Below are 23760 nucleotides of genomic sequence, written 5' to 3'. Positions count from 1 at the left end.
ATAATTAAACTTTGCCATCACAGGAATAAATTACATTTTAAAATATATTAAAATTAGAAAAAGCTATTATAAATTGCAATAATATTTCACAATATGGCTGTTTTTGATCACATAAATGCAGGTGAACATAAAGAGACTTTTTTTCAAAAACATTCACAAATCGCACCAACCCCAAACTTTTGAACGGTCATGTACTGTTCTAAAAGGTTTTCCTGTAAGGGTTTACAGAGTAAGAGTTAGCCTATATTAATTATCATTAGGTTTTATATAAAAACAATAGAGGTCTATGGTATGCCGTCACTTAGCCAAGTCAACGTGTTTGTGTGTGTGAGTGTTGCTGATTTCCCTCAGCTCTCCTATACCACTTTTGGCAGTCATGAACAGATGGCAGAAGTTATGTGCTGCAAGAAGTCCGACAAACACACACAGAGACATGTACACTTCTCCTTTACCACCCATGGAATGAACCTCTGCCTTGGCAATATTCCTGGTCTAACACATACCATCTCACACAGACACATCCACGACAAACCAGCGCTTGATTTGTCACAAAAACAGCAATCCATCAATCAATCACCTCGGTTTGATTTAAGCTTTAGGTTAGTCTCTTGTGTATTAGAGTCCTCAGGAACACAGAGAGTCCTGTGTGGAGGACGCTTTCTCTCCTGGGATGCTTATGAATTGTTTATAACGCATTAATAATGTATTTATTACAGTGTAACAAAGCTTATGCCGCACACTGATCAGTTTGTAACTGAAAGTGATCAAGTGCTGGCTTTGTTTAGCAGTGTGAGAGCATAATAAACTGTTATAATGTTACACAGGGACAGCGGACCCTAAGAATTTTTTGGTTTCAGTTATAAGCAGTTTATACTGTGCGATAGACTAAACAGTCTGTCACATGTTTAGGGGAATCTGTTTTTGTTTATAATTTTGAGTTATAAATGGTATTGCATATTCATGTTAATACACTCAGACTGTGTGTATGTGTGTGTGATTTGGGATCTTTCGGAGCAGCTGTTGCCAGTTGCTTCTGGGTATCATTGGCTGGAAGGAAGCAAGGCAGAGGATTAGTACTTTTCCTGCCCAGTAATACCCCATCTCTCTCTCTCTCTCTCTCTCTCTCTCTCTGAAAATGCTATATTTCTATTCATAATAAAAGACAGAGGGGATAAAGGGGAAAGGGCAGAGGCCATGGAGAGGTGATGTGTTTGTGTGTGTATTTGTTTGATCTCTTGTGTTTTCCTTGAGGGCAATTTGAGGTCACAGAGTTGAAAGAGTAACATCTCACTCAACTCATTTCTTATTCTGTCATCATCACAATGACATTATTTTGCTTTGTTCAGAGAGTTCAGACAACATATCTGGCTTTACAGCACACATTTGGCATACAACAATTAGTGATAGACCAATATACAGTATTGGCCAGGACGATGAATCAGACAATGATTCGCTATTTTGAGGTTATCAGCAGTGTTATTTCACCTTTTTGAGTTCACACAATCTTCCAACAGCTTAGTCAATGGATAAGAAATATGCTCTATATCAGCATTATGTTGGTCCTCGAAATGTATATTATCAGATATAGTTATTAATCTGCTCCATTGTTAAATAAGACTGTATAGTCTGGATTCTTAAGTGGTGACTAAATAATCTATTGGGCACTTGATCACTTTCAGTTACAAACTGATCAGTGTGCGGCATAAGCTTTGTTACACTGTAATAAATACATTATTAATGCGTTATAAACTTTTCATAAGCATCCCAGGAGAGAAAGCATCCTCCACACAGGACTTTCTGTTCCTGAGGACTCTAATATACAAGATACTAACCTAAAAATAAATATTGGGTTACACTTTTTGGTAACACTTTATTTTACAATGCCTTTGTTACATGTTACATGTAGTTACTATAGTAATTACTATACATTGTGCTTAATTACATGCAACTAACCTAAACCACATAACCCTAACCCTATAGTAAGTTAAATATTACTACTCAGTACTTAAATTATTATAATTACACTGTAACACGGAAACCTTAAAATAAAGTGTAACCCACTTTTTATGCTGTCCTTGTTACTGTGTAATTATACAATGAAGTATTGAGTAACATTACTTAACAACATGTATTTAATTACTATAGGGTTGTGGTTAGGATTAGGCTTTAGTGTAGGGTTTGTTGCTTGTATTTACATGTAATTTACTGTTATTGCTATAGTAAGCACATGTAATATGTAAAATGTTACCAAATACTACATTCAAAGGATGTCACCAAATATTCAAAATTGGGGTGGGACCAATTTCATAATTGTCAAAACCCATATTAGTTGACTACTAATGTGAATATTGAGAGCATGTCCTAATGTATTGAACAAGAACAAGCCTTAATTTCCACTCCTTACTAAATGTTCAAAAGATCACACAACAAGTTTTGTTAACCCCACTTAAGAGACAAATTTTTTGGGAAAAAATAAGATTGTGAAATATCCAAAGATTTGCTGATGTTACTTTAGATTAAGAGCATGTGTTCATTATTTTACAAGCTGCTTCAGTGTGTTTTGAGTGTGTGTTCTGTACAGTGTGTAGGGTTTGAAACTAGGCCAGTTCGTCTATGGAATGACAATTAAGATGGTCCAGTCCCTGATTACAACCTGTGTTTGCTGCAGTGTGTGTGTGTGTGTGTGTGTGTGTGTGTGTGTGTGTGTGTGTGTGTGTGTGTGTGTGTGTGTGTGTGTGTGTGTGTGTGTGTGTGTGTGTGTGTGTGTGTGTGTGTGGCTCGTTGACACTGTAGATGTGTATTTTGTGTTAAAAAAAAAAAAAGATGAAGCAAAGTACATGTATATTTATTTAATATTTGGATGTGTATGTTCTAAAAGAGTTTGGCTCAAACTCTGGATGGGGTCTGGATGTTCAGAACATCCAGCTTCCGTTACTAATTAGAGCACTGATGCGGGAGCGTTTGTGTGTATGTGTATAGACAAGGCTTTATTTTTGGAAGCAGCAGCTTTCTTAAACTTTCCTCAAGGGCACACTGTCTCTCACACACACACACACACGCCTCAACAGGACAGAATAAAAGAGGTAACAAGCTGCAAACTCTTCTCCGCCCACCCCACTTTTTGTCGTAATCCTAATCGCTGATTGCTTCTTTTTCTTTTTCTCTCCTGCCAGTCTCATTTAGAGGAGGATCTGGCTCAGAAACATGAGAGGTTTACATATGGCATCTGCATCTCAGTGGACGCAGACTTCAGCTCCAGAAAGATAGTCCTTTAACGCAAGCAGATTGTAAAATGTTGAGATTGAGGGAGCGGAAAGGAGACTGCATGTGAGAAGTGTGCATGAGACTGTGTGTTGTGTTCAGTCTGAAGGTCAGATGACTGTAGGGGTTGTTAACTGAGTGTGTCACGCCAAACGACTGAAAGCAGCGGGAAACGGCAAAAGAGCAGACTGGCACAGCTCAGGTTGGTGTGTGTGTGTGAGTAGATAAAGGTGAAGACTAATTACCTGCTATATATCAGCTGCATGTATTGATTACACTGTGTAACAATGGATCATGTACCTGTGCTTTCAGCCATGACTGTGACTGAGTGTGTGTGTGTGTGTGTGTGTGTGTGTGTGTGTGTGTGTGTGTGTGTGTGTGTGTGTGTGTGTGTGTGTGTGTGTGTGTGTGTGTGTGTGTGTGTGTGTGTGTGTGTGTGTGTGTGTGTGTGTGTGTGTGTGTGTGTGTGCTCTCTATCCTCCCCCCTAATTCTCTTGTTTTAACCTGTCGCTTTGCTGCAACACCCAAAACAATTGGAACCAAAGACTGTTAGTGGTTCATACATTTATCCCATGCTGTCAGCCATTTGTGTGTATGTGTGCGTATGAGAGAGAGAGAGAGAAAATGTTGAGACTAACAGCATAGCGACTCACTGTACTCTCTAAAAACAACCAAATATATCAAGAGGCCACATTATCCCTCCTCTCAACACAAGTGTGTATATAAATATATATTTTTTTTATTCTAAGAGTCCGAAATGCTTTGTTTTAGGGTTTTAGCTTAATAACAACTGTTTTCATCATTGATGAAAATAATATATTTTTTTTCTATAATTCTTTTATAAAAGCATCAAATCATCATATTAGAATGATTTCCGAAGGATCATGTGACACTGAAGACTGGAGTAATGATGCTAAACATGCAGCTTTGCAATCCAGGAATAAATTACGTGTTATATATTAAAATATTTATTAAAATAGAATGCTGATTTTACTGTATTTTTGATCAAATAAATGCTGCCTTAGTGAGCATAAGAGACTTCAAAAACATTAAAATCACACAGACCCCAAACTTTTGAACGGAAGTGTGTAAAAAATACTAAAAAATGCCCTTCTCACTCAAACATACAAAGTGTTGACCTGTTTCATGTTTCATAAAAGCAGTCAGATATATTCCTGCTGCTGTGTTGCCCATGGCAGCAGGTTTAAAAATCACATCTCACATATTACCCCTCACAACTCTGGCAAAACACAAAAAAACCTTTCATCTTTTCCGCTTGATCAAAGGAAAACTGTCCTCAATACATGCAAGTGTGTGTGTGTGTGTGTGTGTGTGTGCTGAATTTAAATTGGTGCTTGAATCTACAGTGATTATGAAAATACATGAAGCTGATTATTAGTGGTTCAACAGATCACAAAACTCATGGTTTGGATCATATCACGGTTATTAAGTCATGGATCGGATCATTTTTTGGATCAGCACCAAAAAAAAAGGGGGGGGGGGTAGTAACTTTGCATTTATTACTTAGCCCACTTTAACTACTCCGATACCACAGCAGAAACTACTAGCCTAACTAATACATTATTAAAGGAAAGTGAACAGACTGTAAAAAGAAAAAAATACTGTACACCAATTACAAGCATAGATAAATACAACTTAGTTACAAATAAATTACACAGTAAAATCCCCAGAGTTAAATAAACTAGGCTCAGAGTACATATGGTCCCTCTCTAAATAGTGTTAAAGTAACACTGAAGCAGAGTTAAAGTTAATGAGATAATTAAGCAATTAATAAGGCTGTGACTGAAGTCAGTTCTTGTGTTTCTCTTTTCTTCAGTGATTCTGCTTGCTAACAGCAGGTGTTCATCACTAATGCACAATCATCATGTAATTAATTGCTTAATTATCTTATTAACTTTAACTCTGCTTCAGTGTTATTTACACTATTTAGAAAGGGGCCATATGTACTCTGAGCCTAGTTTATTTAACTCTGGGGATTTTGCTGTGTATAAGGTCTAAGGTCTGTAGTATTAATTTTCGTGCACAGAAATGTAATAATCAAATGTGAAATGACACTGTTCGCTGTATAAATTTAATATAGATTAATCTTTATTAAAGCTGTGTTTTGTTGTTTGATTTACATGACACACAACAGCAGTATTTATAGGTTGCTGTCACTTTAAGAGTAAGACCCCATGCACACACACATCCGAATTCTCACCTCGTTCAATTAAGACATAACCGAATGCGTTTACGAGAATACTTGTTGAGAGGGGTATTTTGACTGACATAATGCATGTATGTGTCCATCCAAGTGCATTGAGGATGCGAAAGAGAAATCAATTCGGAGTTCGTAAGCTATCTGAAATGCGCCTCTCTCTCGCTCTCTGTGTGTGCGTGCGAGCCTTGTATGTATGTGTGTCTGTGCGCACCAATAACAGCGTGGTGTGCGATACCAAATTAAATCTTCTTTTGCCTCTTCTTGCGCTGGAATGGTTTTATATCTATTTAACATGTAAACTAGCAAGACAAAACACGTGCATGATAACCTTTCACTCTATTGTGGTTAAACTTGCAATTGATCCACGAATCACATGCGTGCCGAACCGTGGGGCTTGGTCCGTACGGATCACGGATCAACAACGATCCGTTTAAACACTACTGATTATAAAGTATGATTACAGGCTTTGGAGGAAGGTAGCATTGTGGTCACATGGACATTTGTGTGTTTTATGCCAACGGATCACATCCAGGATGGTTGACCACTGCTGAATTCTAGAGATCTAGTCTTGCCTTTAGCCAATCAGTGTTGTCAAGATGTCATAACCTGTGGCTCCAGAGTGATTAATCACATGGCATTTACGACTCAAAAACAGCAGATTTACAATCACATACTTCACCTGAGCAACTGCATTAATGGAAATGCTAACAGATACATACTTTGCAACACATGAGGCTTGAGTAGCCTTATGAAGCCAACCAAGGCTGTAAGTCTTCATTAAAGCCAAAATCTTGCCTGATCTGTGGCCCTCAAGAGGTTTCTATATCAGCCCTGTAAAACCTCAGCGCTCACACTGGCTCTATTCTCCACACTCCTCCTGGGAAATATGGGAACACACAGTAGCCATTTATGATATTTATTTATAACCCCTTCCCCCACGCACATTAGTGTCTTTCACTGCATATGTTATACAAACGCACACACTCCCTCGCTTTCAGAGGATATAGAATGGACACACACACACACACACACAGCGGCATTTTATTCACTGAAGGAGCCGCCATCTGATGTCAGCACTGTGGTACCTTTGGATTTGAGTGGTATAGAGTGGGGAAGAAGTAGAGAAATAAGTGAAAGACTAGATGAAAGGTAGAAAAAGAGGACGGAGAAGCAGATGTGACAGCGTCAAGAGTGAAACACACAAGAACTGATATGAGAAGTGATCAAAGAGATATTAACACTTCACGTGGCCTTCAGACAGCCTCAGACTGAGTGGTGTTTTTGGACTTTGCACTTAACAGCATGTGTGTATGCATTCACATGTAGCGGGCGATCTATAATTCATATGCCCAATTCTGTATTCCACTCAAGCTTAGTCTTGTCTGCAAGCCGTCTGCCAACACACTCCTGACCTCATACACATACATACACACACACACACACAAGCGTAACATCTATCAAATATATCAATCCTTTGTAAGTCTGTCACCGCTCTTCCCAGAGATGAATGTCACTTTGAAAAGAGAGAATAAGAGAGTGATAGAGACGCTACAGAAACCAGGTTTTATGGAGGAAAATGAAGGAAACTGTCAGGTGGGGTCTCCATGGTGTTCACCGGGGTGGTTAATAAACATATTTGTTTGTTTATTTTTCCTGGTGTGCATTTGTGTGATTTTAGATTCGTCTTGTAGCAAGAATGTAGTGATTTTTTATTTTATTTTATTAATCATAGTAATGATGGAACTTTGGGAAACACACCCCTGCCTGTCAAACTCTACTACACTCTTAAAAATAAAGGTGCTTTATTTGCATTGATGGTTCCACTGAGAACCTTTAACATTCATGGAAACCTTCCATTGGACCAAAGTTTCTTTATAATGGAAAAAGGTTCTTCAGATAATTAAAATGTTCTTCACATGAAGAAAAAATGGTTCTTTTAAGAACTGTTCACTGAAAGGTTCTTTGGGGAACCAAAAATGGTACTTCTATTGCATCGCACCCTTTTTGGAACCTTTGATTTTTAGAATGTAGATTACAACAGTAACTATGGTAATAAAGGGTTCGAGTGACATGCTGGTAGAGCATGACGCTAACAACGGCAAGGTCATGGGCTCAATTCTCAGGGAATTTATAGAAAAATGCTTTGTATGCGTATAACTTATCATTATTAAATTAGCTACTTAAATGTTAAACCAATCAGCTGCACTCTATAGAGAATTATGGGATTGCAATAGACTTGTGCCGATATTCGGTAATGCGATAAATCGCGATAATGAATATGAACGATATTGTAATCGTCGGCACTTCAGAATACCGTAAATAATAATTTATTACCAATTATTCATTTTTTTATAAGGCAATTAAGAATACTTTACCCATCAATCGTATAAAATGCACAACACCGCTGTATTCTGCGTCAAAAGAACACGCGCTCAGATGTAAACAATCCCAACGTGCACGAGAAGCACATGACTGAACGAGTGAAGGAGACGCGCTGAATGAAAGTGCGCGTTCACTCTCTGACAGCAGAGGGCGCTGATGGAACAGCAGTGTGCAGCAGTTACCACGGAAACCGTGCAAACAAAGTAACTGCGCTAGTGAAGTTTTTAAAATGCTTCAAACAGCCATTCATTGTTTTGTAATCTCAGTGTTGTTCATCACAGCACCAAATACTGAATACTTAAAAAAGACTTAAAGGATATTTATTTTCAAACCTAAACATTTTTATATTTTAATCTGGACTACAACAAGCCCTAATGATTAGAAATGTTCTGATTTTTTGTTATTGTTCAGTAAAACTTTAAAAACATACAGCTTCATTAGTTAACATGTTAATTCATTATCACTAAACTGACAATAAAAATACTTATAAACTATTAATTATTATTAATTAATGTTAATTTCTTAGTTACTATTTAATAACATTACTAAAATCAAAATAACTTATTTAATGGACCTGAGATAAAACTAACAATGATCAGTTGTGTTTCTAAACTAACACTTACAAAAAATAACACTTTCTGTAACAAATGTAGCTATTGCTCAATCTTAGTTAATGCATTAAATAGAGTAAAGTGTTATCTGTTGTTCTTTATAGCCTAATTCTTTTGCATTTTAATGTTTGAAAATTTCAGTCAGAGTTGTTTTTGTTTTATTACAAAAACAGTTCTTAAACCTGTTAAACTATGACAAAAATGGTTTTGCAACTTATTTTAATATCGTGATAATACCGTATACCGTGATAAAAGCTTCATCAATTAATCGCAACATGAAAATTTGAGACCGTCACATGCCTAGATTGCAAGCAGATTGAGTTAAGGACGTATCAGCCTACTACGCCATCTAGAGTTTCATGACAGAACTTTGTATAAATGTAAATATAATTTTAATTATCGGTACTTTCGTTAACTGCAGATTGAATTTACTCTCTCTCTTTTTTCTCTCTGTTAGACTGGGTGTCGAGTGAGATGGAAGTGTTTCTGGAAGACTACGTGGCAGGAGTCGGGGACACCGTGGATCTGTCCTGCACACCGCATGACTTCCTGCATCCCATCGTGTGGCAAAAAGACGGCAACGCCGTGTCTCCTAGCAACCGTACGCGGGTGGGGCAAAAAGTGCTTCACATCATCAACGTCTCCTATGAAGACTCGGGGGTGTACTCCTGTAAACACGCCCACAGTAGCATGCTTCTAAGCAACTACACCGTCAGAGTCACTGGTCAGTCTCTCCTTCTCTCTCCTAATAATACTTAAGTGGCAGTCTTGTTGTTCTTTTCCTACAGTAGACTTCGGTGCACAAGCTCAGGCATGCAGTACATTAATTGGAAACTCACCAGTCAGACTTGTTCCCAACAGGCAAACAGGTCTTGAGACATACTCTCAGCACACACCTTCAGGCTGACTTGACGTTTATCAGACAAGCACAATAACACACACTCAAAGGCAGAATGTTGTTCAGTATTACACAGTAATAGGGCTGTTTTAAACTGACTATGGCTTTGCCTGGATAAGAATAAAGGTGTTATAAAAATCCTTGGGGAAGTAGGGTGGAAAATAGCATATTTAGGTCAAAACATATCAAGTTGGGTTGAAAATGGACAAACCAAGCAGTTGGGTTAAATGTTTGCCAAACATGCTGGGCAATTTTATTTAACTCAAATATTGTTTAAAAATGACTATATGGCTGGCTTAAAATTAACACAAAATAGGTCAGAATTTAAAAATCAGACATATAATTACTAGAGGCTACAATAATAATCAAAAGGTGAACATTTATTAATTTAATAAATGTTTATTGTTTAATTATTATTCATTAAACTTGTTCATTTATTAAACACATTAATACATGTTAATTTACAACATATTTTGGGTTCATTTAAAGCAATCAAAACATTAATAGTTCAGTTAAATAAAACTACCCAGCATGTTGGACAAACAATTAACCCATTTGCTGGGTTTGTCCATTTCCCCCCCCCCCCCCAACTTGGGTTATTTTTAACCCAGCATTTTTTACAGATCAGATAAAAATCAGTGTGATTTTAGTATATTCACTAGACTTGTTGTTTGTAAGTGCATCACAACATTGAACCGGCCTGTCAGGTATTATTATCTTTTATTATACAAACATTTCACTTGTCACTGGTTATGTTCAGAATGGAATCTGAACACTGATTACTCCATGAAAATACTGTATAATGTCTGTTATTATATAAAAATAGTATGTGATGCAGTTTGTATTATGCAGTGCTACACATTTCAATGCTGGCATGCTACATTTCTGACACAGGATCTCAATTTAGCAGGTGCTGTTTAGTATAGACCTAGTGTAAGTAATTAATTTTTAGTTCATTAATAATTAATATATAATAATTCATATAATTAATTAGTGTTAGTTAATTATTTAAAATAAGAACATTTGTTTATTAGAATTAAATAAACAATTAAAAAAAGTTAATCTTTTTAATTATGTAAAAATAACGTTTGGCAGTCCAATCACATGAGTAAAAACAAAAAAAAACATGTTGAAAACAATGTTGAATACTGCAGAATAGTATGGTAGTATGCTATTCCGAACATGTTCATACTTTAACAAAAAAAAAATCATTAAACTCTTAAGACAAACAGACATTACATGATTGAATGCAGATTTTTTTTTTTTTTTTTTCGTGGGGCGCGTGGGTGTGTTTGTAATGTGTGTTTAAATGGTAGTATGGAGTGATCTTTGGTTCTGTAAACTCGAGGACACAAGCTGAGCTGCTCATTGACAACTAATTAGAATCTAATTATCTGGAATCTCCTCATCATTTAAAGCAGATGGAAAAAGTATGAGCACAGGGAGAGAGTTTTTACCAACATGTGTTTGGCGTTAGGCCGGGGCAAATCGGCTCTCATTCTCGCCAGCGTCTGGAGAAAGACCGTCAAAAAAAGTGAAACAGGCACACAACCTGCACCAATTATGGCATGCCGATAAAATGTCCACAAGACAGCAATATCCTGTTCTGCACAAGACACAGCTACCAGAAACACTGACAGACAGCAACATGCAAACATCTTTGCAGCGATAGTTCGTATTAAAAAAACATCACTAATTACTGACTTTCATGTGTGGAACATGTTTTACAGAATGTTCAAGCTGCTCTTTTCCATACAATGAAAGTGAATGGGGACTAAAAATGACACTAAAAGCAGTGTACACATTCCACAAAACAGTCCATATAACTTGTGTGCAACATTCCAAGTCTTCTAAAGCTTTTTGATATGTGTGAGGAACATACAGAAAATAAAAATGTTATTTGCTTTTATTCCTCATTTGGCCTTGCATATATTATTGGCCTTGCATATATAATTATGTGCCTCAAGATACTTCGTGCCAGGTTTGACGTCAGTGACATGAAACATCATTTTAACTTTTAGGTGTATTAAACCTTTAAAAAACATGTAAAACCACAGAACAACACAAACCATCATAACTCAAAACATTTTATAACAAACCCCCAAGAGCCAATGAAGATTTTGAAGCCACAGAAATGTGAAAATATAGCATAAATCTGATGATTAGGTGCAACTAACACTGTGAAAGCCAGCACACACACACACACAAAGAAAGCTTCAGTGTCCCAGTAACAGCATATCTTTAGCACTAAATAGGCCTAGTGTTGGATTTCACGCTCCGATGGTATTTTAGGAGTGTGTGCTGTACAGTTTTACCTGTGTAAATGTTCAGAGAGGAGGAGCTGAAGACAGAATAATCTCTTTTTCAGGGTCACAGCGTAGTTTTTTCTCCTTCTGAATGAGTTCATTTAGAAGCAGGATACGGGAGTGTGTGTTTGTATGTGTGTGTGTATTTCAGGACATGTGTGTAAAAATACAGCTGTTGTCAGAAATCTCAGAGACGTTTTACTCACTGAATCTCTGCAAACATCTGCCATCTATTAACCGCTGTGTGTGAGTGTTTGAGGGTGTGTGTGTGTGTGTGTGTGTGTGCACGTGCAGTAATTGGTTTTGATTTGTTATCAGTTTATTTTCCTCATTCTGCAGATCATATGAATAGGTTCATTGTTCATACAGAAAGCCCACTGTGCTGTGTAGTAATAAGATCGCTCTCTCCATCACCCTGTCTCTCTTAGATTCGCTGTCCTCTGGTGATGATGAGGACTATGATGAAGATGAGGACGATGCAGGTAATGGAAATGGTGTGTTTCACCTTCTTATTTCTCATTTCATTCCTCTTTTTTGATTGAGATTTCATGAGGTCTCTCTGTTTTGTAATAAATGCATGCGATTGCTGCCTTTCTTAGCTGGGGATGGGTTGCATTTCATTTCATCAGCTGCTTTTCCCCTCACTTGATGCAAAAACACAAATTCTCACGAGAGATGGAGATAGAGGAAAGGAAAAGAAGAGAAATAGTATAAAGTCTAATGGCATCAACTGAAATGTGACTAAAATCTCAGAAAATGCCACAATATCTTCAACTATGTGTGTAAGAGCTATAGAAAGAAACTAGAGGAAGATTTTATTTCTCAGTGTTTTAGTGTTAAGTCCTCATTTCAGTGACCCAACTGATATTTTACACACATTAAACACATTTTGATAAATGTCTATGTAGGAAAACATGTTAATATACTGTAGCAACAGAGACAGAATCACTGATTTTATCCATATTTCAAATCAGTTATGACCAAAGAACGATTCAGTGATTTGTCAAAAATGGTTTGTGAACCAGTTTCAGAAGGTTCATTGAAAAGGATAATTTATTTTACAGTGTCATTGTTACGTGTGTAACATGTAGTTACTATAGTAATAACTATAGATTATGCATAATTACATGCAACTAAACCTAAACCAAATCCTCATTCTAACCATTAACCTATAGCAAGTATATGTAGTTAATTATTATTACTCAGTATATAAATGTATAATTACACTGTAACACGGACACCTTAAAATAAAGTGTAACTGAATGATTTGGTGACAAATCAGGCATGACTACAAACTTTATTAATTCTGCTGAGCTTTGAAAAAGCAAAGATCTCAGTTATGTTTTATATAGGTATGAATTTTGTCTCAGATGTTTCTCAAAAATCCCTATAGGAGAAATAAAAAGATTGACAAATGAGAACATTTTTTATAAAAAATAAGTGTATAGAGCAAAACAAATAAATAATATGAATAAAAAAAAAAGCTCAAATTAAATAAAATATAAATATTAGATGGAAACTTAACCTTGAAAAGCTAAAACAATAATTAGAAATGATGCCTTGGCAATTTACTGAAATGAGTTTAAGTTGAAGTATTACAATTACTAAAACTGAAATAAAATATAAACAAAAGCACATAAAAATTACTTAAACATTGAAAACTGCAAATTAAAGCTAATTAAAAATATTAATAAAGAGTAGAATAGTAAACAAATAATACTAAAATAACAGGATCTCTGAAACTCTAAAAAATGCTGGGTTAAAAACAACCCATGTTGGGTTGAAAATGGACAAATCCAGCGATTGGGTTGTTTTAACCCAGCAGTTGGGTTAAATGTTTGCCCATCCTGCAGGGTAGTTTTATTTAACTCAACTGTTGTATAAAAATTACTATATTGCTTGCTTAAGATGAACCCGAATTATATCGGAAATTAATATTTATTAATATGTTTAATAAATGAGCATTTAGTAATAAGTTCAATGAATAATAATTCAACAATACATTTACTAAATTGCTTATTAATAAATGTTCACCTTTTGATTATTATTGTTGCCTCTAGTAATTATGAGTCAGATTTTAAATTTCTAACATATTTTTGGTTCATTTTAAGCCAGCCATATAGTAATTTTTAAACAATAGTTGAGTTAATAAAACTACCCACCATGTTTGGCAAACATTTTAACCCAACTGCTGGGTTAAAACAATCCAATCGCTCCATTTTCAACCCAACTTGGGTTGTTTTTAACCCAGCTTTTTTTAGAGCGTAGATGACACACATAAGATTGCTGGGGTCTTTTTCTGAGGGAAAAATTGGAGATGCAGGAGCCATTCTTCATTTTATCTTTATTTAATCTCATTGCTTTGAGGAGAAACAACTGAGATTTGAAAGAGATCTCATTTGTGATTTTTCAAAAAGAAAGAAAGAGAGCGGGATGGGATGGGAAAGCTAACACATCTGTCTGTTGCGGTGGGATCGGGGTTGGGGGAGGGTCTCAGGGTTGAGGGGAGGGCATGAAACGAGGGATTAAGCAAAAACCAAAACCCCTTTAGAGTTTAATGACCAGTAATCCAGCTCTAATTAAGAGAGAGAGAGAAAGAGGAGCTGGGAGCTGTGAGGTCTGCGCTCTCTGGAACATTTGAGAAGAGTTGAGGTCGTGTGACATCTGATGACATCATTCTGTAATATCTTAATGATGCAGTGCTGGTTTCTGCTCTCAGTTTGGCTGACTGAAGCAAGCTGTGCGTAATATCAGCTGTGTGGAGTTGAACTGCACTTTGATGGCTTTTTTTTTCTTTGGCTGTAGAATAAAAGTAAATGGAAAAAAAAAAGTTGGGTCACTGCAGATTCGCAGTTCCCACTTCAAAGCTCAAATTGTCTGTATTGAACTCTATAAAACTGCAAACCACACACACACACACACACACACAAACACATACACATAGGGGCTAAGTCGACTGTTGGGTACAGACCCATGTTGAGTTTCCAGTTCCACTGACCATCGGAGAATGCAGAGAAGAGAGCGAGAGAGAGTGTGTGGTTATGCCAAAGGAAATGCCAGCCTGCCAATCACCCTTCACATTCACAATCTGATAGTGTGAGCAAATAACAGCCGAGATAATTATATTCAGTCAAGTTAATGGGTTTATTGTGTGTGCATGTGTGTGCGCGCTCACAGATGTGTGTTTGTGAGCTTGCATGTATGTCTGGAGCGAAATGTGGCGTCTGTGGGTTTAATCGCCAAGTTCTCGGGTTGATCAGATCTGGAGTTAATTGTTTGAGGAGGGATGAAAGCATGTTTACTCAATCTCTTAAAGACACACACACTTCCAAAGTACAACACGTCTCAGAAAATGAAAATAATGACTATTATTTTAGCTAAAGAATGTTACCGTAAGTATTTATGCTCTGATATTTGGCATTAGCTACAAGGAAGCATAAACACAGACCTGACCACATGACAGTCAACATTATATACTAAATTTGTGGGAAGATTAAATGAAGGAAAATTGGTCCCTTATTATAATAGGCTGTTATTATTAGGACTCCGCATTGTGCGGTCAAGGTTTTGTGAAGGATTTAACACTGGGAATCTTTTAGCGTTCTGTCTGCAAGAGCATAAACACGCCTCACACTCACGTAAGAGTGTATGTAAGCGTGTTTGCTTTTCCAAACAAATTTTAATTCAGTCTGGGAATTAGGCAGCCAGTCTGACGCTGCCACAGAGCACACAAGAAAAATCTTTCCATAAACATTCACCCACACGAAGACTCCCGGAGAGGGAACACCCTACCCCCTGAAAAATAGCGTTGCATGTCAACATACACTTATATGGAGCTCCTATGGATTCATGTACTGTGCATTTGAAATGTTTTGGTAAACATTCATAACATCGTTTTCAGCAGCATCTGATTTTATTCTCATATTTCTGACCAACAGAAGCTCCATTCTGGACCCGTCCCGACCGGATGGAGAAGAAACTGTTGGCCGTTCCTGCCGCCAATACGGTGAAGTTCCGCTGTCCGGCTGCTGGCAATCCCACACCCACCATACATTGGCTGAAAAATGGCAAGGAATTCAAAGGAGAGCAAAGAATGGGCGGGATTAAAGTAAGACAATAGGAATATCGATTAAGAACATGTGAGTGTGCAAACGTGATTGTGTGTATAGGATTACAGATAATAAGAGTCTGCAATTAGTAATAAATTTACACAGATCCCCAACATCTGCTCCTTCAAGAGCTCTCTCTCTCTCTGGATTTTATTTGCTTGTCGCCTCTAGAGGATACGTCCACCTGTTGCTGTTCCTCTGTGAAACAGCAGAGGAACACAAAGTTCTGTGTGGTCTTGTTATTTATGTGTTGATACGTTTGTGTGCGGGTGTTGTTTGTGACGTGTATTGGAGAGCGTTCTCTGATTCTTTAGATTATTTTTATTTGTTATTACCATTATTCATCTCTCAGGCCTGTTGCTCCTTAGCACTTAATGTTCCCCCACACAATTAAAGAGATAGTTCACCCAAAAAGTGAAAATTCTGTCATCATTTATTCACCCTCATGTTGTTTTTTTTCAAACACGTATGACTTTGTTTCTTCTGTGGAACACAGAATTTTTTTTTTTTTTTTTTTTTCGGTCAATGGTGACCAAAACTGTTCAAAGTCGTACAGGTCATACAGGTTTGGACCTACGTGAGTGCGGGTTAATGATTCATTTTTGGGTGAACCATCCCTTTAAATACAAAGCATTATTTATTGCAACTTTCCTTAATTGATTTACTCACTAGGTGTATATGACTATCTTCTTTCAGACAAACACAATCGGAGATATATTTAAACATTTCCTGGCACTTCCAAGCTTTATAATGGTAGTAAAAGGGGGGTGAGATTTCGAAGCCCAAAAAATGCAACCATCCATCTTAAAAATAATCCACATGGCTCCAGGGGGTTAATAAAGGCCTTCAGCGAAGCAATAGGTTTTTGTAAAAAAAATAACCATATTTAAAACTTTATAAACTAAAAAAAATAGCTTTGGCAGACAGAAGGGTGAGTAAATCATGGGATAATTTTCATTTTTGGGTGAACTATCCCTTCAAATTTTCCCACAAATTTTCCCCATAGGAATGAAAAATCACAAATTAGATCTCTTCATTATCTCAGTTGTTACTTCTAGATAGCATTGAGAACAAACTGAGACTTTTACTAAACACATTTACAGAATTTTCTCTCCAGAGAAAAGACACCAGTACTTTCATACATCTCCTACAGAGTTTCAGAGATCTAAAACTGTAGTAGCTTTTAGTAGATTCGCCAAGATATGAAAGTCAATAACACTTTAGTATATGGAACACATATAAACTATTAACTACAACTTTTCCCTCAATAAACTCCTAATTTACTTCTTATTAATAGTTAGTAAGGTAGTTGTTAAATTTAGGTGTTGGATAGTATTAAGAATGTAGAATATGGTCATGCAGTCGTGCAAATAGCCAATTTTCTAGTAATATACATACTAATAAACAACTAGTTAAAAAACCCTAAAATAAAGTGTTACCTGAAATTAAAGTATTTCTCACCAAGTTCTTCTGATGCCATACATTCATTTTATAGCTGTATATACTACAACTGCATGACAATTTCTTAATTTGTTTCTAAACTAAAAGGATAGTTCATCCAAAAATTATCCCATGATTTACTCACCCTCAAGCCATCCTAGGTGTATCCTGGTTCTTCCGAGCTTTATAATGGGAGTGAAGGAGGGGGGGATGGATCCATCCATCATAAAAAGTAATATGAATCTGTACAGCTCCAATTAATAAAGGCCTTTTGAAGTGAATCGATAGGTTTTTGTAAGAAAAATATCCATATCTAAAATTTCATAAACTAAAATAACTAGCTTCCGGCAGATGACTTGAGTACAGAAGAGGATTAGGGCCAAGCAATAATAAAAAAATAAAACCATCTCGAGATTAAAGTTGTTAAATTTCGAGAAAAAGTTAAATTATGAGAAAAAAGTCATTAAATTACAAGAACAAATTCGTTAAATTGCGAATTTGTTCTCATAATTTAACGACTTTTTTCTCGTAATTTAATGACTTTATTCTCATAATTTAATGAGTTTATTCTCAACATTTTATCTCGACTTTTTTCTCGAAATTTAATGAGATTTTTCTCATAATTTAACAAATTTGTTCTCGTAATTTAACAACTTTTTTTCTCGTAATTTAATGACTTTATTCTCAACATTTTATTTCAACTTTTTTCTCGAAATTTAACAACTTTAATCTCGAGATGTTTTTTTTTATTATTATTGCTTTGCCCTAATCATCTTCTGTACTTGAGAGTAAGTAAATCATGGGATAATTTTCATTTTTGGTTGAACTATCCCTTTAAGAGGCACAAACTTTCCCCATTAAAAAAAAATAAAAATAAAAATATTCACAAATTCGATATCTTCAGGATCTCAATTGTTTCTTCTAGATAGCATTGAGAACTGAGACTTTTATTAAGCCCATTTACAGAATTTTCCCTTGAGAAAAAAAACTTCAGAAGAGATCTCAAACTGTAGTCGCTTTTAGTAGATTTGCCAAGATATGAAAGTCTTAATATGAACTCAAGTATTTCTCATCAGGTTCTTCTGATGCCATTCATTTTATAGATATATACAACAAATGCATGACAATTTCCTCATTTTTTTCTAAATTATCAGAATTTTAAGAGACAAACCTGACTTTTTTTCATGCACACACATTCACACATTCAGATTCTTTAACACAGCCATGCTTTGCATTGACCTGTTACATAGAATATAACCAGTGTCTCCTAAGAGAGACATTTAGAAACAAAACATTGACCTCTCCACCTCTCCATGGCCATAGAGTGACCATGCCGCCCTTACAAAAACACACACGTATACACACACCAGGGGTCCGCACTGACCCAGGGTCATCCTTTATACCAGACCTGCCCTCCGCATCAGCACAGTCTCTGTTGGCATAGAGATGTCTGACAGCATCATAATAGCTTTATTTAACACTCACATACACAGGGGCTTGATGGCTCACGCTAAATGTCTTCTGTCTCTATTAAGACCAAGGCTAAAAGTCACGGCTCTTATATGTATGTGTGCTCCCCTTGTGTGTGTGGATATGACAGGCCTGATGGCTTGATAACGCACTCAACGATGTGTTAAAATGCAGAACGTCATGCGAAATTAAGCATGAGGAGTTCCCTGGGAGATCGGCATAAAGCTCTTTTCTGCATGGCAAGGGGAACAATAATGCTGCGATTATGTTTCTATTGGCACTGAAGCCGGTTGTAAATTTGACTACCTCTCTGGCGACGTTAATTGCCGACTAAATGCGTTAAGATTGTAGAATGAGTTTTAAATGCAAGAAAATGAGTCACTTGCCAAACTCTCATTGTTTGAAACTATCCATGGCTTTGTTTAGACAGTTGACTTTCCCACAGCTTTCCCCTTCAAACAGCCACACACACATTAACACAAACAGACACACACACCTCAGACACTTTCTGTCCCTGACTGGCAGGGTTCTAAGGTCAGAGGTCACCTCTCTATTGAGTCATCAGAAGGGGGAGGTTCTGAGAGGGTGTTGCCGTGGCGATTTAGACGTCTTGATTGACAGGGGGAGGCGTGGCTTTTGTCATGCTCACATATGGCAGCCGAAGTCGCATTGTTAGAATGCTAATCTGCGGCACCGTGGGTTAGTCACACCTCACGCACACATACACACTGACGTTTTGTGAAAACGCTGCATTCGAGAGTGCGTGCAGCTTGCAACATATTCAACAGCTCAATTGACGAGCGAGTGAAGAAAGACTGTTACGTCCTGCGAGAGATGACTCAATTTCAGTCGCAGTTCTCTGTGGGACCACCAGCGCTTTAAATTCTACATGCTTGGAGAATCGGTAATGAAATGCTGAATCTCTAATCCACCGACAAATGTGCCTTTTGTCTGAAAGCCACAGCAGTATATGTCTTTATTAAGTGCTTGGGTGCAATTAGTTATTCATTTATGTGTAAATATGTTTAAAGGTCAAGTGTGTAATTTAGCTCCCACTTGAATGTTCACTATTCTCATGTAGCCTGATTTTTGCTTATCGACATAAGGCTAGTCTTTTGCAGCTTTTTCTGCCCAATAAAGGTGCTGGTTATAATAGTGAAAATTCTGGGGAAAAAAGGTCCATTGTCTTACCACAATAGTAGAATAATACAGATTATTCAAATATTTATTATTATTAGAAATATATACACTATAGAAATGCTGCTCATGTATGTTTAGCAAACCTGCTTAAAGGGATAGTTCACCCAAAAATGAAAATTATCCCATAATTTTCTTACCCACATGCCATCCTAAGTGTATATGTCTTTCAGCGAAACACAATCAGAGTAAAAATTATCCTGGCTCTTCCAAGCTTTATAATGGGAGTGAATGGTGCCCAAGATTTTGAAGCCCAAAAAAGTGCATCCATCCATAATAATAGTAATCCATACAGCTCCAGGGGGTTAATAAAGGCTTTCTGAAGCAAATCGATGTGTTTTTGTGAGAAAAATATCCATATTTATAACTTTATAAACTAGAATCACTGGCTTCTGTACGTCAATTCTAGCAGAAGAGTAACCTCTGACCTGACAAGTCGTATTGATGAAAGTGGCAATGCAGCGGATTGAGCAAAGCAAAACACCGGTCACGAATTAGAAGTCTAAAATGAGAATATTTAAAGAGAAATGTCGGAGGTGCTTGAGTTTGTTTGAAATGTGAAAGGTGTCTACTCTCACCTAACTTACGCTACTCCTACATCCTACGTCGTACGGCAGAACTCGACTCTTTCATGAACGCGCAAACGGATGTTACCGGAAGCTAGTGATTCTAGTTAATAAAGTTACAATTATAGATATATTTTTCTTACAAAAACACATCGCTTCACTTCAGAAGGCCTTTTTTAACCCCTGGAGCCGTATGGATTACTATTATGATGGATGGATGCGTGTTTTTGTGCTTCAAATCTTGGGTACTATTCACTCCCATTGTAAAGCTTGGAAGTGGCAGGATATTTCTTAATATAACTCTGATTGACTGAAAGAAGAAACTCATATACAACTAGGATGGCTTGAGGGTGAGTAAATTATGAGCCAATTTTCATTTTTGGGTGAATTATGCCTTTAAATGACAAATAAAACTTTAAAAAAAAAAAAAAGTTTGGAAAACCTGTTTGAAATATTTATTTTTCACAATTCAATTAGCTGCCACTAGATAAACTTCACCTTTAAGTGGTAATAGTTGTTATGTGAAAATAATGTGGAAAAGCCGTGTTTATTTCTTTGTGCTTGAGGTCTTTATGAGTATGAACAGAGTGATGTCTTTCATATGAGCACGTGTATGATTACGGGCCCCATCGTTGAACGTAATTTCACCAATTACAGTACTTACTTGGCAAAATCATGGTGACCTGGGCTGTCTGTACAATATCGATGGCTTCTTTTAATGGTGAAACAGTGTTTCCAGTAAGACTACTGTGCCATTTTCTATTGACAGCGAGATAGAGAAACAGTTTTGTCGTTTTAATGACTAGCCCTGGGGTCAGTTGTTTTTGCTTCCTGTCTCTGTGGGTCAAATTAAACAGCACCGCTGTCGGAACGAGCCCGTACCGTTTCGACACAGCTATAAATCCTGGACATACACATACAAACACACAGAGAGACCTGAGCTTCTTGAGTCCCTTTACTCCCAATATTCTCTGCAGTTCTGTCACAAATGAGTTGAACTGAATGAATATCCACCGCATTGGTTTTAACTCCTAACCCCAGTCTGACATCAGAGTTAAAGAGGCTTAATATGTTAACAGCGTAATGCCGGGAGGAATTTGAGCAGTGCTTTTCAACTGATTATCGGACCTTGGCTTGGGTCTTTCTCGTGACGTTTTTTTTTTTTTTTTTTCTGTATCTGAATCAGCAGGGTACAACATGACATCACAACACTTTTCAGCTCTTATCTTTTGAAGAAGGATGGGATAAATGTACTATCCCTCTCCTCCCGTTCCCTCTGGATAAAGAGCTCGGGTAGATTGAAGAACAGCTGAGAATTCCTCACAGCATTTCTTTTCAGCAGACACATTGAGATAAATGTCTTACACTCATACACGCAAAATGTCAATGTCAAGTAAGATAGGGTCCTAAATTAAACTCTCGCTCTCTCATACTCCCACTGCACATAGGTAGCTGACATTAAATACTTTTGGGATGTTAACAAGGCGAGTCTAGGATTTCAGTCCAAGGGGACTCCGCTTCCAACCTGAACATGAGCTGATGTAGCTCAGAGGAATATTTCTTGCCTTTAGTCCAAAGTTTTAAGTGGGTCACGGAGTGTGCAGTCAAAGAAATGACAACAAACGTAATTCTGTGTTTTGTTTTGATGATGCAATACTTTTATTTTGAAAGACATGCATGAAAGCTGTGGACTCTTCTCATCTATGCTTGTAATTGGTGTACAGTATTTGTTCTTTTTACAGTCTGTTCACTTGCCTTTAATAATGTATTAGTTAGGCTAGTAGTTTCTGCTGTGGTATTGGAGTAGTTAAAGTGGACTAAGTAATAAATGCAAAGTTATTTATTATTATTTTTTGTGCTGATCCAAAAAATTATACGATCCGTGACTTCATAACTGTGATATGAACCGAACCGTGAGTTTTGTGATCTGTTGAACAATATAATATAATATAATATAATATAATATAATATAATATAATATAATATAATATAATATAATATAATATAATATAATATAATATAATATAATATAATATAATATAATATAATATAATATAATATAATAAATATAATATAATATAATATAATATAATATAATATAATATAATATAATATAATATAATATAATATAATATAATCACAGATTTTAAGGTTTAATTTAGGATTATTTTAGGGGTGTGAAGCCCTTCTTAATATCGTTTAGCAACAATTATGGAAGTTTATTTCATTTAAAACTATTTGAACAGCATTTTGCTAGTTCTTTTATTATTATTATTATTATTATTATTATTATTATTATTATTATTATTATTATTATTATTATTATATAGACCTCTTAATGGTTGAGATTGTTGTAATTTTTAAAAATTCATTTGTCTCAATGCAGGATAATTTAAATTAACTAAAGTTGATTACAGGACATACAATATACTGTACTTTCCCTTATACATTTACATTCATTTGAACCTAAAATCTTGATTTATAAAAAGTCTTATGTCAACTACTCCCATACAGACATACGCTCATACTGTGCAGCGTTTCAATCGGCGAAAACCAAAGCCTCACTGAGTGAGAGCGAGCTGAGAGGAGGTGAGGATCCAGAAGACAAGGGGGAGGAGGAGGAGTGCAGGGGGCACAGGCGGCCTTGCCAACTTTCTTAGGCATGTGTGTTTGTCTATGTGCGTGTTGCCCTCTCAGGCAGTGTTACCATGCAACTGTTCAAAAACACAGCCCATAATATTTACACAGTTACATTTTTTTCCACTCAGACCTTCAAAGTGCATAGAGAAGGAATGAGAAAGAGACAGAGCGCAAGAGAAACAGAAAGAGGCAGAGAGAGAGAGACGTATGCAATTAAGAGTGTGCTCTATGAATGAATGGATATGTGTGTGTGTGTGTGTGTGTGTGTGTGTGTGTGTGTGTGTGTGTGTGTGTGTGTGTGTGTGTGTGTGTGTGTGTGTGTGTGTGTGTGTGTGTGTGTGTTGAAAGGAAACTTTGTGACCCATCTCCTCATTTTCTACATCTGATGATGTTAGAGGAATTCCAAAATAAACCCAAAAATGTGATTATTTAATCATCCTCATGTAGTTCTCGATCTATCGTCTGTCTGTCTGTCTATCTAGAAAGGCTTAATATGGTATTATGTTTCTAGTTTAAAACTCTGATTCATTCATTTTAATCCTACTACAATTCTGCCTCCTGTTTGGTACTTTAATTCTAATTCAATTCAGATTTTTCAGCACAGACACCAAAATTTTACCACCTGCTTTTCTTCAGCTAACAGAAAAACCTGAGGAAGG

The 23760-nt window shown here is 36.5% G+C and overlaps 1 protein-coding gene across 4 annotated transcripts in view; it reads left to right on the top strand.

Moving 5' to 3' along the window:
- Nucleotides 1–23760, top strand: part of fgfr3 (fibroblast growth factor receptor 3) — a 54756-nt gene that overhangs the window by 10177 nt on the left and 20819 nt on the right. For 3 of the 4 annotated variants that reach the window (XM_067385788.1, XM_067385786.1, XM_067385787.1), the window contains exons 3-5: nt 8933–9199; nt 12108–12173; nt 15618–15787. In XM_067385788.1, coding sequence (XP_067241889.1) covers nt 8933–9199; nt 12108–12173; nt 15618–15787 — 503 coding nt within the window. The remainder of the gene's footprint in view (nt 1–8932; nt 9200–12107; nt 12174–15617; nt 15788–23760) is intronic. The other variant, XM_067385789.1, reaches the window with a different exon arrangement.

This window comes from Chanodichthys erythropterus, chromosome 5 (genome assembly GCF_024489055.1).
Source record: "Chanodichthys erythropterus isolate Z2021 chromosome 5, ASM2448905v1, whole genome shotgun sequence".
In the NCBI taxonomy this organism is placed as follows: Eukaryota; Metazoa; Chordata; class Actinopteri; order Cypriniformes; family Xenocyprididae; genus Chanodichthys; species Chanodichthys erythropterus.
Note: the sequence above shows the minus strand (reverse complement) of the source record. Positions and strands in the feature narration are given on the sequence as shown.